At 46.0% G+C, this 19,501-nt stretch overlaps 1 protein-coding gene across 1 annotated transcript in view; it reads left to right on the forward strand.

The window, feature by feature from the left end:
- CD247 (CD247 molecule) overlaps nucleotides 1-19,501 on the forward strand; it is a 156,997-nt gene that overhangs the window by 136,464 nt on the left and 1,032 nt on the right. Inside the window, exons 5-6 of the mRNA XM_075332846.1 lie at nucleotides 379-408; nucleotides 1,774-1,827. Of these exons, the coding sequence (XP_075188961.1) occupies nucleotides 379-408; nucleotides 1,774-1,827 (84 nt within the window). The remainder of the gene's footprint in view (nucleotides 1-378; nucleotides 409-1,773; nucleotides 1,828-19,501) is intronic.

Raw genomic sequence — 19,501 nt, forward strand, 5'->3', positions numbered from 1 at the left:
CAGACACAACATACAAATAAACCGTCTGCAGCAACACTACACCATCACGCTGACTTTCCTCTGCTCATTAACTGCTTAATACAACTTTACTGCGGTCATTTTTCTGATACAAAGATCCAAATCCTCTGCAATGTCAAAGAACAAAATGATAAAATCTGTACTGCCTGCAGCCACCACTAGAGGGAGCTCAAGAGCTTACCGCAGACAGTTGTATCTTACGCTCCCTCTAGTGGTGGCTGCAGGTAGTGCACATTTTATCATTATGTCTTATTTGTGTCCATGGTTACAGACAAACAATGCCTTTGTAGTCTGACCCTGAAATTCAGCTAATAATGGAATAAATTAGTAAAATGTCTTATTTTTTTTCCCACCAAACAGATGAAAAGTCCAGATAATTCCGTCTATCATGTAAGTATCTGGGATACATGTATTATGGTTTGGTGGGGGGGGGGGTAACAAATTAACCCAGAAAGCTCCGAGAATTGGATGATTGTCTGGTCGGAGGTCAGAAAACATTTTATCAAAATTTTGGCAGCCATATATCTGGTATCTAGACGGCTGTAGCAGATCCCCATATCGGCCTCCTCTGTCTTAGGCCCGGAAAATATGTCTAGGGCTGGTGACATGTTGGATGACGCCCTGTATGGTGCTGCCCCATATTGTGCAATATCCTGTGTCAAAATGCACAGTGCAAAGTAAATGTACCGCTATACAATGACTAAATACAAGCTCTATAAACCCAAGTAATCTAAATAACATTGTCACCACCATATAGTGCACATATAATGCACTGTACAGTACTTGGGTAGTAGTGCCACCATGTAGAATGTATAGAAAAACCGCCATACTGTGCTCAGATACTGTTATACAGGACACGTTGCTGCTACCACCATATACTGCGAGGATGATATAATCCAAAGCACTATGTAGCTGCCACAATATATAATATGAATACATATATTCATTCGTATATATATATACTGTTATACAGAACATATATATTTTATACTGGAAGTATAATATACTTTAAAGCACTTAGTAGGGGCAATATGTACAATATAAAGGAAATACCGCCATACAGTGCTCAGAAACTGGGATACCGGACATATATACACTTTACACTGGAAGTATAATATATTTTAAAGCACTTAGTAGGAATGGTATATAATACATATATACTGTATATACACACACACAATATAAAGAAAATACCGCCATACAGTGACTAAATACCGAGATACAGTAACCATATAACACTTCCATATAGATGCTTAAATAACAATTCTTTATACTGCTGTCACCACCAGATAGTGCACATATAATATACTGTACAGTGTTTAGGTAGTAGTGCCACAATATACAATGCATAGATAATACCGCCATACAGTACTCAGAAACTGTTATGCAGGACATATATACTTTATGCTGCAAGTATAATATACTTTAAAGCATTTAGGAGGCCAATATATAACATAAAGAAAATACCGCCATACAGTGACTAAATACCGCCATACAATAACCAAACAACACTTCCATATAGGTGTTTAAATGCCATATCCTGCAATACTGGGATATACAATACATAATGCTAAATAAATACCGCCACATGCTGCTCAGAAATGACCAAATAACAGCTGAAAGCATAAAGTGATATGGACGTTGTATAGCAGTAATGCCGCCATTAGTGACATTACGGGCAGCTTATGCTGACTATGTGATGGGAACTTTCTCGATTCCTGAATATTTTGACATTTTTTGCATGTAACATTTCAGGATCTGCAGAGAGACAAGATGAACGACCCCTACAGCGACATCCGAGTCAAGCAGGTCGGTGTCTTTACTGGAAGCTAATTGTAGTAACAGTTTTTGGGCTTCACCCGCCATTACGGCTCATTCATATAACCGCAATACACTTGTGTTAATTGTCTCTCCAGAGACTGTGACCTCAGTTTTGGCAAATAATTTGTAATACTTCAGGTTAATTTACATAAATCTGCGGGGGTGGGGCTATATTTACATATTTAAGCATTACACATAGGCACTTAAAAGGTAATTGTTCTATCAGGGGCGGAAATATAATTGGTGCAACCTGTGCGGCGGCACAAGGGCTTAAGAGGTCAGGGGGCCACTATCCCCCCAGAGCAGGGGGAATACAACATAATGATGAGATATTGGACTGTAACGGGCCCCTATACTATTCATGTATTCATGCCTGGTGACCTCTATAGTGTTCTTGCTGGGGGCCCCTATACTGTTGTTGCCCGGGGGCCCCTATATTGTTCTTGCCTGGAGGCCCGTATAATGTTCTTGCTCGGAGGGCCCTATACTGTTCTTGCCCAGTGGAACCTATAGTGTTCTTGCCTTAGGGCCCCTATATTGTTTTTGCTCGTTGGCCCATGTATTGTTCTTGCTCGACGACCCCTATACTCTTCTTGCCCAGGGGTCCCTATACTGTTCTTGCTTGGGGACCTCTATAATGTTCTTGCCCATTGGCCCTTATACTGTTCTTGCCCGGGGGCCCATGAGTTGTTCTTGCCTGGGGCCCCTATGCTGTTCTTGCCTAGGGGCCCCTATGCTGTTCTTGCTTGGAGGCCCCTATACTGTTCTTGCTCTGGGGCCCCTATAGTGTTCTTACTTGGGGGCCCCTATACTGTTCTTGCTCTGGGGCCCCTATAGTGTTCTTGCTTGGGGGCCCCTATACTGTTCTTGCCCAGGGATCTCTATAAATGTTCTTGCCCGAGGGCCCCTATACTATTCTTGCCCGTTGGCCCTTATACTGTTCTTGCTTGGGGGCCACTATACTTTTCTTGCCCGGGGGTCCATGAGTTGTTCTTGCCTGGGGTCCCTATACTGTTCACGCCCAGGGGCCCGTATACTGTTCTTGATTGGGATTCCCTATACTTTTCTTGCCCATTGGCCCCTATACTGTTCTTGCCCAGGAGCCCCTATATTGTCCTTGCTCGCGGGCCCATGTATTCTTGCTTGCGGACCCCTATACTGTTCTTGCCCGAGGGCCCCTATGCTGTTCTTTGCAAAGGGCACTATATTGTCCTTGCCTGGGGACCTCTATACTGTTCTTGCCTGGGGGCCCCTATGTGTCAGTCGGTGGCCCCTGTGACATTCCGGTTAGATATGTGGTGATTGTCAGGCGGGGGCAGCGTGTGGAGCAGAGGTGGCACAGATGGGGGGGCAGTATGTGGAGCAGAGGTGGCACAGATGGGGGGGCAGTATGTGGAGCAGAGGTGGCACAGATGGGGGGGCAGTATGTGGAGCAGAGGTGGCACAGATGGCGGGGCCAGTGTGTGGAGCAGAGGTGGCACAGATGGCGGGGCCAGTGTGTGGAGCAGAGGTGGCACAGATGGCGGGGGCAGTGTGTGGAGCAGAGGTGGCACAGATGGCGGGGGCAGTGTGTGGAGCAGAGGTGGCACAGATGGCGGGGGCAGTGTGTGGAGCAGAGGTGGCACAGATGGCGGGGGCAGTGTGTGGAGCAGAGGTGGCACAGATGGCGGGGGCAGTGTGTGGAGCAGAGGTGGCACAGATGGCGGGGGCAGTGTTCCGGGAGTGACGTGTTATATGGCGGTACACCGCGCTGGCGACGGCTTTAGCGGCAGGTCGTGCTGTTACACTGTATTATTCTTATTAGGGCATAAAGCACAGGGCGTTATCTATGGCCGCTGCCCTCCTCGCCCGGCTCCGCTCTTCTTTATGAGCTCTCCAGGTCTCCAGTGTGCAGTATGTGCAGTGAGGCAGCAGAGGGCACAGCGCGCACAAGGACACGTACGGTGTGTGCATCGTCTGCTTTGTTCCTCTGGAGGAAATTAGAAAATACTGCGCTGTCTGCTCGAGACGTAGAAAATCAGCAGAACGCCGCGGGCATCGGAGCAGACACTTATCTCACCAGCGTAGATAAGCTGGTACATGTAGTTCTATGAGACGGTGTCTGGATTGTGCATAATATCCCTTGTATGAATCACGTCCATCCGGCAAATCTGTACATAGACCTAGTGTCATCCTCACAATAATATCATCTGCAGAATAGTATCATGCTCATAGCAGTGTCACAGTGTCAGCCGTACAGTAGTGTCATACCGCTAGTATTATCTGCACAGATGTCAGTATTATACCCACAGCAGCATCACTGGGTCATCCTCACATTGGTGTCATAGTATCATTTTCGCAGCCATCAGCGTAACTAGTGTCCAATGGGCCCCGATGCAAAATTTGAACCCCCTCCTCCCTCCTGTATGTTGGTCAGATGTTTGGGCCCTTGTAGCGCTCTAAATCCCATAAAGACATAGGTGTTGTCCCCCTCCTTTATTATGTAGTAATGTCCCCTATCCTGTACTAATGTCCTATTCTGGGCCACGTCCTGGTGACTATGTCCCCCATCCTGTTAAATACATCCTCATCCTGGTAAACACATATCCATCTTGGTAAATATGTCCTCCATCCTGGTATATATCCCCCCCCCCCATCCTGACATATACAGTTAGGTCCAGAAATCTTTGGACAGTGACACAATTTTGGCGAGTTGGGCTCTGCATGCCACCACATTGGATTTGAAATGAAACCTCTACAACAGAATTCAAGTGCAGATTGTAACGTTTAATTTGAAGGTTTGAACAAAAATATCTGATAGAAATTGTAGGAATTGTCACATTTCTTTACAAACACTCCACATTTTAGGAGGTCAAAAGTAATTGGACAAATAAACCAAACCCAAACAAAATATTTTTATTTTCAATATTTTGTTGCAAATCCTTTGGAGACAATCACTGCCTTAAGTCTGGAACCCATGGACATCACCAAACGCTGGGTTTCCTCCTTCTTAATGCTTTGCCAGGCCTTTACAGCCGCAGCCTTCAGGTCTTGCTTGTTTGTGGGTCTTTCCGTCTTAAGTCTGGATTTGAGCAAGTGAAATGCATGCTCAATTGGGTTAAGATCTGGTGATTGACTTGGCCATTGCAGAATGTTCCACTTTTTTGCACTCATGAACTCCTGGGTAGCTTTGGCTGTATGCTTGGGGTCATTGTCCATCTGTACTATGAAGCGCCGTCTGATCAACTTTGCGGCATTTGGCTGAATCTGGGCTGAAAGTATATCCCGGTACACTTCAGAATTCATCCGGCTACTCTTGTCTGCTGTTATGTCATCAATAAACACAAGTGACCAGTGCCATTGAAAGCCATGCATGCCCATGCCATCACGTTGCCTCCACCATGTTTTACAGAGGATGTGGTGTGCCTTGGATCATGTGCCGTTCCCTTTCTTCTCCAAACTTTTTTCTTCCCATCATTCTGGTACAGGTTGATCTTGGTCTCATCTGTCCATAGAATACTTTTCCAGAACTGAGCTGGCTTCATGAGGTGTTTTTCAGCAAATGTAACTCTGGCCTGTCTATTTTTGGAATTGATGAATGGTTTGCATCTAGATGTGAACCCTTTGTATTTACTTTCATGGAGTCTTCTCTTTACTGTTGACTTAGAGACAGATACACCTACTTCACTGAGAGTGTTCTGGACGTCAGTTGATGTTGTGAACGGGTTCTTCTTCACCAAAGAAAGTATGCGGCGATCATCCACCACTGTTGTCATCCGTGGACGCCCAGGCCTTTTTGAGTTCCCAAGCTCACCAGTCAATTCCTTTTTTCTCAGAATGTACCCGACTGTTGATTTTGCTACTCCAAGCATGTCTGCTATCTCTCTGATGGATTTTTTCTTTTTTTTCAGCCTCAGGATGTTCTGCTTCACCTCAATTGAGAGTTCCTTAGACCGCATGTTGTCTGGTCACGGCAACAGCTTCCAAATGCAAAACCACACACCTGTAATCAACCCCAGACCTTTTAACTACTTCATTGATTACAGGTTAACGAGGGAGATGCCTTCAGAGTTAATTGCAGCCCTTAGAGTCCCTTGTCCAATTACTTTTGGTCCCTTGAAAAAGAGGAGGCTATGCATTACAGAGCTATGATTCCTAAACCCTTTCTCCGATTTGGATGTGAAAACTCTCATATTGCAGCTGGGAGTGTGCACTTTCAGCCCATATTATATATAGAATTGTATTTCTGAACATGTTTTTGTAAACAGCTAAAATAACAAAACTTGTGTCACTGTCCAAATATTTTTGGACCTAACTGTGTGTCCTCCATCCTGGTATAGATCTCCCGCCATCCTGACATATATGTCCCCCATCCTGGTAAATACATCCCCATCTTGGTAAGTATGTCCTCCATCCTGGTATACATCCCCCCCCATCCTGAGATATATGTCCCCCATCCTGGTAAATACATCCCCATCTTAGTAAATAGATCTCCCATCCTGGTATATATGTCCCCCATCCCGGTAAATATGTCCCCCATCCCGGTAAATATGTTCCCAACCTGGTGTATATAACCCCCATCCTGGTAAATATGTCTCATCATAGTATATACGTCCCCCATCCTGATCTATCTGTCCCCCACCCTGGTAAATATATCCCCATTCTGTTATATATGTCCCCATCCTAGTAAATACATCCCTATCTTGGTAAATATGTCCCCGAGCCTGATATATATGTCCTTATCCTGATATATATAGTCCCTGTTCTGCCTCGCACGCATAAAACACCCCAAACATTTTACTCACCTTCCTCGGCTCCTACGTCACGCAGCGTCCTCTTCTGTAGCTGGCGCAGAGGCAAGCATCTGACATCGGCATGCCTGCTTTAATGACCCATCAGGTCACCGCCATGCGCCCCCAGTCACAGACACGCTGGCGTCAGCTACCGGTCTCTGTTTGTGGAAGATGGTGCGGGGTGGTTGCCATTGGGGAGGTACTAGTCTCTTATGTTTGCATGTTACATGAAGGTGGGGGTCCTGGCTGGGTGGGTGGACTTGTGCTATGGGGGCACTACGCCCACGCAGGTTGTATGATACCGGTGACTTCGGCTGGCCAGGACCATATGGTGAACAGTTCAATGGGAGATACCACCACACAAAAAAAACTCTTTACTGAGCGGTAACTTGGTGGGGATGATGTACAGCAGATAGCGGGTGCACAGTTTCACAAAGGTTTCCTTTGCAACACGGAGCATTCTCATATACAGTCTCTCCTGCCTCAACTAGAGTCATTTCCTTCACTATGCTCCGGAACGATACAACGGTCCAGTTAGTGAAAGTCCTATTCTCAACCTGTGGTTCTGTGTCTTCTTCCCTCTTAAACGGAACAGGTTGCCAGTCAGTATGGCCGATACTTAGCTTCTCTAGTTCCGACTCCTTGGAACTCCCGCCCTGCGCATTCGCTTTGTCTCACGTTCTGTTCTATCCTGGTCCGTTACCTTTCTGCTGACCGCAATCCTCTGTCAGACCACACTAGAAGTAGCCATGGAGCATTCCTAAACACCTAGACGCCTCGTCACAGCTGGAGAAACTTGCTACACCTCACAGATAGAAATGAGGAAACCTATCTTGTCTCAGAGCACTCCCTAAATGAATAGCAAGCTCCAACTTATAAAGCCAATGGTGATGTAAGTATACACAATACACAGATAGGATATATAGATTAGCAAAGGCAAGGCCCATCTTCCTAGGTACAACAGGAAAGGAAAGAAAACTGACTGCGGTCAGTGCAAAACCCTGCGGAAAAATACCAATCTCCTGATATACAAAACCCTGAGACCACACAGTCTCTTCCCCACTATATCAGGTACTCTTGTAAATAATGTGAGAATCAAAATACCAAAAAGACCACACGAAATACAAAAGTGCAAATAGTCAAGTAGAACAGGGAGAATCTCCCTTTTCTTGCAGTGGGGCTTGCAGAGGGGGAACCCACATACTCATCAAAACAGAAAGACAATTACTCTCCTGCAAGAAAACAGACCTTAAGCAAAATGAAAGACACACAAACACCCTTAGTTGTGGATTAGGCAATAAAGCAAAGAACTTTCAAACCTATCTGGAATGGAACAGGCACAGGATCAATGGAAGGACAACTCCAAGCCAATTCAGAGACTGAGGATAAATATCTATCACCGGCCCCAGCCAGCAGACACTGCTCTTCTATATAGCCCAGGCTGATCTGAAATTGGACTTCCCAAACTCCTAATTAACTCCCACACCTGTTGAGGCACAGTCAGCTTCACCCCCAGTCCTGACCACGAGGGAGCCCCAAACCATCACCCCCTCTGATGACATTCACAACAGTACTGCTGAGCGTCCTATCCCAGGACCCGTCTCCAGTGGATCACTCGGCCCTTTGGTCAGTTCTCTCTCAACTCAGGATATTGCTATCCACTGTCCTAGTCTCCTTTCACGTCAGGGACACCCAAGTCATATGGCTCTGCTGACTCACCAGACTTTAGGTCTGTTTCTATGGCACACTGGGCCCTATTCTCACCTCTTGATAGGAAACAGTCTCTGTCCCTACACTTTAGCTCCTCCCACTCTGGGCTAGTCCCAAACATTAACCCTAACTCTCCCTACTATTGAGCAGAATACAATCTGTAACTAATAACGCATGTCACAATACACCATAACAATATTCGGGTCTTCAAGGGGGAATGTGAGCAGTATGTCCATGTCCTTACATTTGGCTGGTAGGATGTATTGCAGTGCAGTGACCCGATGGGTCTCTGCACAGCAATGCATTTCAGCTTCATGTGTGTCCTTGGCCACACATCCAGCTGAGTTTGCGGGCCTCCTGTTGCCTCTGGTCCAGTCTGCTACCACGATCCTTAAGCCCCTGCTCACAGCAATGTCATATGTCAGTCTCACATTAGTGCCATAGTGTCATCCTCCCAGTGACTCCGGCCTCCATCTCACCATTGTCCTTGGCTCCTTCATTGGCTTGATGACCCCATTATCCTTATCTGACTGTGGCTTTCAGTTGAGTAGATACAGGGCAACCACATAATTTGGCTAGACAATACGGTCAGGTTTATCTGTCCCCCGTCCCCTCCGTCATCTGTCAATCAGACACATTGTGTGATGAAGAGAGGAAAAAAAATAAATCATCATCCAAACCTCTGCAAGTCATTAAAGCCGAAATGAGCAGCTCGCCTCCCGAGAAGTCATGTTGGGTTGGCCAAAAACGCGGATCAATAAATCTCTGTGTTCTCGCAGGAAGGGTCCGGTGCTCATTTCTCTCCTGTGAGTCTCATCAATCGCGGAGCCGACTCGTTTCACAGTTCAAAACCCTCCTGGAGTAAAAGCACAAATCCCGTCCCTGCTCGCACAAGCTTGATCTGTTATTTTGGCTTTACGAAGACAGGAAAGTCATATATTGAGGGTTTTCTGGACAAAAAAAAAAATGTTTTATGGCCTTTTATCAAAAGTAATATATCAGGAAAAATATAGGGTCCATTAGATAAAACCCCCACATTTGGCTCATATATATATATATATATATATATATATATATATATATATATATATATATATATATATATATATATATATATACAGTCATATGAAAAAGTTTGGGCACCCCTATTAATGTTAACCTTTTTTCTTTATAACAATTTGGGTTTTTGCTATTTCAGTTTCATATATCTAATAACTGATGGACTGAGTAATATTTCTGGATTGAAATGAGGTTTATTGTACTAACAGAGAATGTGCAATCTGCAATTAAACTAAATTTGATCGGTGCAAAAGTATGGGCACCCTTATCAATTTCTTGATTTGAACACTCCTAACTACTTTTTACTGACTTACTAAAGCACTAAATTGGTTTTGTAACCTCATTGAGCTTTGAACTTCATAGGCAGGTGTATCCAATCATGAGAAAAGGTATTTAAGGTGGCCACTTGCAAGTTGTTCTCCTATTTGAATCCCCTATGAAGAGTGGCATCATGGGCTCCTCAAACACAACTCTCAAATGATCTGAAATCAAAGATTATTCAACAGTTGTTCAGGGGAAGGTACAAAAAGTTGTCTCAGAGATTTAAACTGTCAGTTTCCACTGTAAGAAACATAGTAAGGAAATGGAAGAACACAGGTACAGCTCTTGTTAAGCCCAGAAGTGGCAGTCCAAGACAAATATCAGAAAGGCAGAGAAGAAGAATGGTGAGAACAGTCAAGGACAATCCACAGACCACCTCCAAAGACCTGCAGCTTCATCTTGCTGCAGATGGTGTCAATGTGCATCGGTCAACAATACAGCGCACGTTGCACAAGGAGAAGCTGTATGGGAGAGTGATGCGAAAGAAGCCGTTTCTGCAGCACGCCACAAACAGTCGCCTGAGGTATATAAAAGCACATTTGGACAAGCCAGTTACATTTTGGAAGAAGGTCCTGTGGACTGATGAAACAAAGATTGAGTTGTTTGGTCATACAAAAAGGCGTTATGCATGGAGGCAAAAAAACACAGCATTCCAAGAAAAGCACTTGCTACCCACAGTAAAATTTGGTGGAGGTTCCATCATGCTTTGGGGCTGTGTGGCCAATGCCGGCACCGGGAATCTTGTTAAAGTTGAGGGTCGCATGGATTCAACTCAGTATCAGCAGATTCTTGACAATAATGTGCAAGAATCAGTGATCAAGTTGAAGTTACGCAGGGGATGGATATTTCAGCAAGACAATGATCCAAAACACTGCTCCAAATCTACTCAGGAATTCATGCAGAGGAACAATTACAATGTTCTGGAATGGCCATCCGAGTCCCCAGACCTGAATATCATTGAAAATCTGTGGGATGATGTGAAGCGGCTGTCCATGCTCGGCGACCATCAAACTAAACTGAACTGGAATTGTTTTGTAAACAGGAATGGTCAAATCTACCTTCATCCAGGATCCAGGAACTCATTAAAAGCTACAGGAAGCGACTAGAGGCTGTTATTTTTGCAAAAGGAGGATCTACAAAATATTAATGTCACTTTTATGTTGAGGTGCCCATACTTTTGCACCGGTCAAATTTTGTTTAAATATGGATTGCACATTTCCTGTTAGTACAATAAACCTCATTTCAATCCAGAAATATTACTGAGTCCATCAGTTATTAGATATATGAAACTGAAATAGCAAAAACCCAAATTTTTATAAAGAAAAAAGGTTAACATTAATAGGGGTGCCCAAACATTTTCATATGACTGTAATATATATATATATATATATATATATATATATATATATATATATAGTTAGGTCCAGAAATATTTGGACAGTGACACAAGTTTTGTTATTTTAGCTGTTTACAAAAACATGTTCAGAAATACAATTATATATATAATATGGGCTGAAAGTGCACACTCCCAGCTGCAATATGAGAGTTTTCACATCCAAATCGGAGAAAGGGTTTAGGAATCATAGCTCTGTAATGCATAGCCTCCTCTTTTTCAAGGGACCAAAAGTAATTGGACAAGGGACTCTAAGGGCTGCAATTAACTCTGAAGGCATCTCCCTCGTTAACCTGTAATCAATGAAGTAGTTAAAAGGTCTGGGGTTGATTACAGGTGTGTGGTTTTGCATTTGGAAGCTGTTGCTGTGACCAGACAACATGCGGTCTAAGGAACTCTCAATTGAGGTGAAGCAGAACATCCTGAGGCTGAAAAAAAAGAAAAAATCCATCAGAGAGATAGCAGACATGCTTGGAGTAGCAAAATCAACAGTCGGGTACATTCTAAGAAAAAAGGAATTGACTGGTGAGCTTGGGAACTCAAAAAGGCCTGGGCGTCCACGGATGACAACAGTGGTGGATGATCGCCGCATACTTTCTTTGGTGAAGAAGAACCCGTTCACAACATCAACTGAAGTCCAGAACACTCTCAGTGAAGTAGGTGTATCTGTCTCTAAGTCAACAGTAAAGAGAAGACTCCATGAAAGTAAATACAAAGGGTTCACATCTAGATGCAAACCATTCATCAATTCCAAAAATAGACAGGCCAGAGTTAAATTTGCTGAAAAACACCTCATGAAGCCAGCTCAGTTCTGGAAAAGTATTCTATGGACAGATGAGACCAAGATCAACCTGTACCAGAATGATGGGAAGAAAAAAGTTTGGAGAAGAAAGGGAACGGCACATGATCCAAGGCACACCACATCCTCTGTAAAACATGGTGGAGGCAACGTGATGGCATGGGCATGCATGGCTTTCAATGGCACTGGGTTACTTGTGTTTATTGATGACATAACAGCAGACAAGAGTAGCCGGATGAATTCTGAAGTGTACCGGGATATACTTTCAGCCCAGATTCAGCCAAATGCCGCAAAGTTGATCGGACGGCGCTTCATAGTACAGATGGACAATGACCCCAAGCATACAGCCAAAGCTACCCAGGAGTTCATGAGTGCAAAAAAGTGGAACATTCTGCAATGGCCAAGTCAATCACCAGATCTTAACCCAATTGAGCATGCATTTCACTTGCTCAAATCCAGACTTAAGATGGAAAGACCCACAAACAAGTAAGACCTGAAGGCTGCGGCTGTAAAGGCCCGGAAAAGCATTAAGAAGGAGGAAACCCAGCGTTTGGTGATGTCCATGGGTTCCAGACTTAAGGCAGTGATTGCCTCCAAAGGATTCGCAACAAAATATTGAAAATAAAAATATTTTGTTTGGGTTTGGTTTATTTGTCCAATTACTTTTGACCTCCTAAAATGTGGAGTGTTTGTAAAGAAATGTGACAATTCCTACAATTTCTATCAGATATTTTTGTTCAAACCTTCAAATTAAACGTTACAATCTGCACTTGAATTCTGTTGTAGAGGTTTCATTTCAAATCCAATGTGGTGGCATGCAGAGCCCAACTCGCGAAAATTGTGTCACTGTCCAAATATTTCTGGACCTAACTGTATATATATATATTATATATATATATATAAAATGCATAGGGGAGGGCTGCTATCTAGCACGATAAATGATAAAACTCTGCCTGCACTCACCACTAGGGGGTGCTAACTGTATATGTATGTAGACAGTTATTATGGGACAGGGCTTGGTATGCAATGAGCGCCTCCTATGGACAATAACGGATACTGACTGTGTGATCGGAAGAAAGGGAACTAGTTTAGGACTGGGACACGTAACAGTCTTGCTCTTTGGAGACTGAAAAAAAAGATAGTATTTCTGGGAAATTAGGCATTTCCCTCCTTCACATACTTATAAATTGGCTGCTGTCTGCAGCAGGAGCCTCCCCCCAAAGTGAAAAAGAAGAAGCAGAAAACCTTAGAGATGTAACAGTCTTGCTCTCTGGAGACAGAAAAAAAGAAAGCATTTCTGGAAAATTAGATATTTCCCTCCTCCACCTACTTCTAAACTGGCTGCTGTCTGCAGCAGGAGCCTCCCCCTAAGGGGAAAAAATAGCAGAAAACACTACAGAGTGATACAGTGGGTGAGTATCACAGTACAGTGATAGAGGAAAGGTCAGGACGTAGACCCACCTTTCCCATAACTAGGCTGACACTGAGACGGGCGTAACGAGTGCCCACCCAGTCTTCACCAGAGCCTCTCATGGTGAGGTTGGACTTGTCTAATGATAGGCACCAAGTACCACTCCAGGGTAGCTCCTGGTTGTTGTGCTCCACCAAGGGGGCTAGTCAAAGCAAGGCAAGACAGGAAAAGGGATACACTGACATTAGGGAAGGAAAGGGAGGGATTAACCCCGACACTTACCCTAAGATCCCTGAAGTCCCTAGACTGGTTTTACTTTACCATGTGCAGCGATCACGTTCCCATCCCTGTCTTTACTTAAAACACAGCCCTGACTAGTGTGCAGGGCAGCAGGAACACTAGTCTTGCTCTAGGTTAAAAACCCATATGGGATAATGCAGACAACGGTAAAAGAGACCGCAATTGTATGAGGCATACCAAACTACAGGAAAGGGAATGGATAAGTGAAGCTAACTGAAATGGGATAAAAGGAAGGGCAACCACCCCACAACTTCCACGCAGCAATCTCCAGCTCCCAAAACGACTTCTTAGGCTACTTTCACACATCTGGATTTTTGCTCTGCGGCACAATACGGCGTTCTGCAGAAAAACCGCAACCGGCTTTTGTAACGCCGGTTGCGGGTTTTTTTGCATAGACTTACATTAGTGCCGTATTGTGCCGCAGGGGCTTGCGTTCGGTCCGGTTTTTGCCGCATGCGGCAGATTTAGTCGATGCTGCGGCCGGATCGAACGTTCCCTGCAATGTTTTTTGCTCCGGCAAAAAACACCGCATCGCGCCGCATCCGGCCGCTGCAGCGCATTTTTCAATGCATACCTATGGAGGCCGGATGCGGCGCGATGCGGAAAAAAACGCATCCGGTCGCCGCATGCGGTTTTTTCCACTGCGCATGCTCAGTAGCATGCCGCAACCGGAAAAAAACGGACGGGCCGCATGTAAAAACTTAGGCAACGGATGCGGTGTTTTCGCCGCATCCGTTGCATAGTTTTCACAGCCGGATTGAGCCGCAGTGCTCAAACCGGATGTGTGAAAGTAGCCTTAGTCCACAGCTCACAAGTCCACTCATGAGCCTTGCTATAGCAAAACTATGACTGACAACTCCCTGAGCTGAGAGAATTTATAGCAGAGGTGAGTAGGAAACTTAGAACAGCCGAGACCCGGCTTTTCATCCTGAATTAGGAGACCCGATGGACTGCTTAACCCTTGTAGTACCGAATCAAGGAGAATCTGCACAGCCAGCAGTTTTAACCTGTGTGCGAGTAACCATGCACTGCGATCTCCTGACACCTAAAATAGAGGTGACCACTCTCAAATCGTGGAATCCTCATGGCAGTTACAGATGTAATATTAATTTTTAGATTATTTTTTAAACATCTCAATATGTATCTAAACAAATTAAAGATGTAATTATAAGACGCCTTTAGAATTTTTATTAAAAAAATATAAAATTTCTACGCGTTTTTCTAGAAACAAAAACAGAACCGATGCAATGTCTGTGCCGATAGGTGTCGGTGGCGCGGTGCTGTGCCTCCCGGTCCTCCGGTATGTGTAATGGTAAACAAGCTGTAATTTTCCCAAGCAACGGAGAAGAAAATCTCCCGGGGGAAGAACACGGGATTCATCGGAGAGGAGGAGATTGAAAGGAATGTATTTGCTAAAGTGAATCCGGGATTCAGAATGAAAGTGAATGTCGGCCGTTCACCGTTAATTACAATGGAAAAGTCAGAACAAAGAAGATTGTAGAAACGGCAAGAATGTTGATACGTCTATGAGAATCCGATGGAGCATCACCCCGGCCTCGCCATGCCATAGAATCCAATGGAGCATCACCCCGGCCTCGCCATGTCATAGAATCCGATGGAGCATAACCCCGGCCTCGCCATGCCATAGAATCCAATGGAGCATCACCCCGGCCTCGCCATGTCATAGAATCCGATGGAGCATCACCCCGGCCTCGCCATGCCATAGAATCCAATGGAGCATCACCCCGGCCTCGCCATGCCATAGTATCCAATGGAGCATCACCCCGACCTCGCCATGCCATAGAATCCAATGGATCATCACTTGGGCCTCGCCATGCCATAGAATCCGATGGAGCGTCACCCGGGCCTTGCTATGCCATAGAATCTGATGGAGCCTCACCTGGGCCTCGCTATGCCATAGAATCCAATGGAGCATCACCCCGGCCTCGCCATGCCATAGAATCCAATGGAGCATCACCCCGGCCTCGCCATGCCATAGTATCCAATGGAGCATCACCCCGACCTCGCCATGCCATAGAATCCAATGGATCATCACTTGGGCCTCGCCATGCCATAGAATCCGATGGAGCGTCACCCGGGCCTTGCTATGCCATAGAATCTGATGGAGCATCACCTGGGCCTCGCTATGCCATAGAATCCAATGGAGCATCACCCCGGCCTCGCCATGCCATAGAATCCGATGGAGCATCACCCCAGCCTCGCCATGCCATAGAATCCAATGGAGCATCACCCCGGCCTCGCCATGCAATAGAATCCAATGGAGCATCACTTGGGCCTCGCCATGCCATAGAATCCGATGGAGCGTCACCCGGGCCTTGCTATGCCATAGAATCCGATGGAGCGTCACCCGGGCCTCGCCATAGAATCCAATGGAGCATCACCTCGGCCTCGCCATGCCATAGAATCCGATGGAGCATCACCCCGGCCTCGCCATGCCATAGAATCCGATGGAGCGTCACCCGGGCCTCACTATGCCATAGAATCCGATGGAGCGTCACCCGGGCCTCGCCATAGAATCCAATGGAGCATCACCTCGGCCTCGCCATGCCATAAAATCCAATGGAGCATCACCTCGGCCTCGCCATGCCATAGAATCCGATGGAGCATCACCCCGGCCTCGCCATGCCATAGAATCCGATGGAGCGTCACCCCGGCCTCGCTATGCCATAGAATCCGATGGAGCGTCACCCGGGCCTCGCCATGCCAAAGAATCCGATGGAGCGTCACCCGGGCCTCGCCATGCCATAGAATCCGATGGAGCGTCACCCGGGCCTCGCCATAGAATCCAATGGAGCATCACCTCGGCCTCGCCATGCCATAAAATCCAATGGAGCATCACCTCGGCCTCGCCATGCCATAGAATCCGATGGAGCATCACCCCGGCCTCGCCATGCCATAGAATCCGATGGAGCGTCACCCGGGCCTCGCCATAGAATCCAATGGAGCATCACCTCGGCCTCGCCATGCCATAGAATCCGATGGAGCGTCACCCGGGCCTCGCCATGCCATAGAATCCGATGGAGCATCACCCCGGCCTCGCCATGCCATAGAATCCGATGGAGCGTCACCCGGGCCTCGCCATGCCATAGAATCCGATGGAGCATCACCCCGGCCTCGCCATGCCATAGAATCCGATGGAGCGTCACCCGGGCCTCGCCATGCCATAGAATCCGATGGAGCATCACCCCGGCCTCGCCATGCCATAGAATCCGATGGAGCGTCACCCGGGCCTCGCCATGCCATAGAATCCAATCAAGTCATGAGTGATTGGAAACCTCATTGGTGGTTGATGGGAGTAATGGGCCCATTTCTTAGTCCAGTACCCACCATCCAGTTGTCTATTCACCTTCTCAGTCTCCAACTGATGAAGCTCTGAGTACAAGGATCGGGTCAGGAATGAGAAGGGACATCAGAGTCCGGAGATTCTGAGAGAAGGTGTGGTGACTATTGCTCCAAACGTTACGGCTAACCCATAACCTACTGCGCCCAAATGACAAGTCCATACAGTATATGCATGATCACACCCCAAAATGAATAAAGACCCCAGAATAGAGAGACCCTAGAATAACCCAAGACTGTACCCCAGATCTAGACCAGATCCCCACATTATTTACACAGGCTTTGCTCCCCAAATATTGCTAACCAGTGAGCTCCAATCATAGGAAAGCCCAAAATACAGAACCCCAAAATAAATACTGACCCCCAGACCATAGAAAAAACAACAAGCCAGACTGATGCAGAGTACAGACACCATTCATATAAGTACCGACCTCATTCTACAGCCTTTAAATATAAATCAAAGGCCAGAGACCACCTAAACATACAAATCCTAGGAATCAGACGAATACAGACCCCAGACCAGACCCAGAAAACTATACACACCACAAATTACACTCCCTAAATGTATACAGACCCCAGACTAGACCCCTAAATATATACAGACCCCAGACTAGACCCCTAAATATATACAGACCCCAGACTAGACCCCTAAATATATACAGACCCCAGACTAGACCCCTAAATATATACAGACCCCAGACCAGACCCCTAAATATATACAGACCCCAGACCAGACCCCTAAATATATACAGACCCCAGACCAGACCCCTAAATATATACAGACCCCAGACCAGACCCCTAAATATATATAGACCCCAGACCAGACCCCTAAATATATACAGACCCCAGACCAGACCCCTAAATATATACAGACCCCAGACCAGACCCCTAAATATATACAGACCCCAGACCAGACCCCTAAATATATACAGACCCCAGACCAGACCCCTAAATATATACAGACCCCAGACCAGACCCCTAAATATATACAGACCAAAGACGAAACCCTTAAATATATACAGACCACAAACTAGGCCTCCTAAAGTAATACAGACTACTGGTCAGACCAAAAAAAAAAATATACAGACCCCAGACCAGACTACCTAAACTAATACAAGCCCTGGGACTTAATCCCTAAATAGATACAGGCCTGTAAATAAATACAGACCCCTGAACAGACCCTCTAAACTAATATAGACTACTAAATATATAGAGCCAAGACTAGACTTCTTAACTTAATACACCCCCCAAACCTGACCCCCTAAATATTTCCAGACACATGTCACAGCTCACATTCTCCTCCTCTCTGCAGCCACACTCGCGGTCTTGGGTCTTGAGGACGTGCGCTCATATTGTCATGTGAACATCTTTTTGCAGGTGAAATGTGAGATTATGGGTGTTGACCGTTGGGGTTTGTTACGGTGTCAAGAGCATGGGCGCATTATTGTCCCACTCCTTTATGAAAGTGGCTGTCCCGCTTGTGACCAGTTGGCACTGACGTCCTCCAGAAGCCGCAATAATTGGCGCCCCTAATATCTCCTGGCGCCAGCTGTGGAGGGTGCGGGGGGTGGAGCACAGGCCGCGATATCCGCCATTATTCTGTAGTACGCGGATGATTCTGACAACAGTGATGGAACCGGTGATACATCGCGATTTACCATGGAGGCTTGTGCACTTTTTGCCGAGAGGTGGGGGAGGGGAAGCGGGACTTATTAACGAGGCACCGTTAGAACAACCATCTCTTACGGTTCACATTTCCTGATCCTTCCCTTTCAAGCCTCTAAGAAAGAATAATGGTCCTTGTCTAATACAGGCCTCTTTATGTGCAATGTTCTCTGCCAGCGCAGACCGGGGGGGCCGCAGATGGGGCCCCCGTGGGTTCTCACCTATTTATTTTGATAATGTCAGATAGTTTGCTCGTATATATTTATAAAATAAAAAGGCGCGGCGGGCGCTGAGCGGTACCGGAGAGCACGCTTTATATCTCGCTGACACAGAGACGAGGCGCCAAGACTTTTATTGCAATGTACAACTATCTGGGGAAGGAGAAGAATGCCGAATAGTAAAAAAAAACAAAGCGGGAAAAACAGGAAAGAGGAAAGTGACAAGTAACAAAAAATAATAATAATGTTTTTCGGCCCGGGAGCCCCCACGGTGAGACAGGTTGAGAAATGGTCTGAGCAGGCAGAGAACAGCCGAGAGCAGACGGCCGCCCCAAATACGCCAGATTAACCCCTTCCTGTGCAGATAACGGCAGGGTATGAAGCGGGATATAGACGTAGAAAGAAGGAAGCAATGTCCTCTCCACTCTATATTGGGTGACTGATGGTGTATCACGTACTTAAAACAAGTCCTCCAACTCCAGGAGTGGCAATGAAAATCAGCCCGTGCCTGAGAAGTCTTTCGGCACATCGTTGTCCTGTGAATACCTACCTTTTCATTTCATAATCTCACTTTAGAGCTCCAAATTCCCTGGACGATATTTTCACTTCCCACAGCCACCACTAGAGGGAGCTCCCTGCAGACAGATGGTGTTT

Source organism: Anomaloglossus baeobatrachus, chromosome 2 (assembly GCF_048569485.1).
Source record: "Anomaloglossus baeobatrachus isolate aAnoBae1 chromosome 2, aAnoBae1.hap1, whole genome shotgun sequence".
In the NCBI taxonomy this organism is placed as follows: Eukaryota; Metazoa; Chordata; class Amphibia; order Anura; family Aromobatidae; genus Anomaloglossus; species Anomaloglossus baeobatrachus.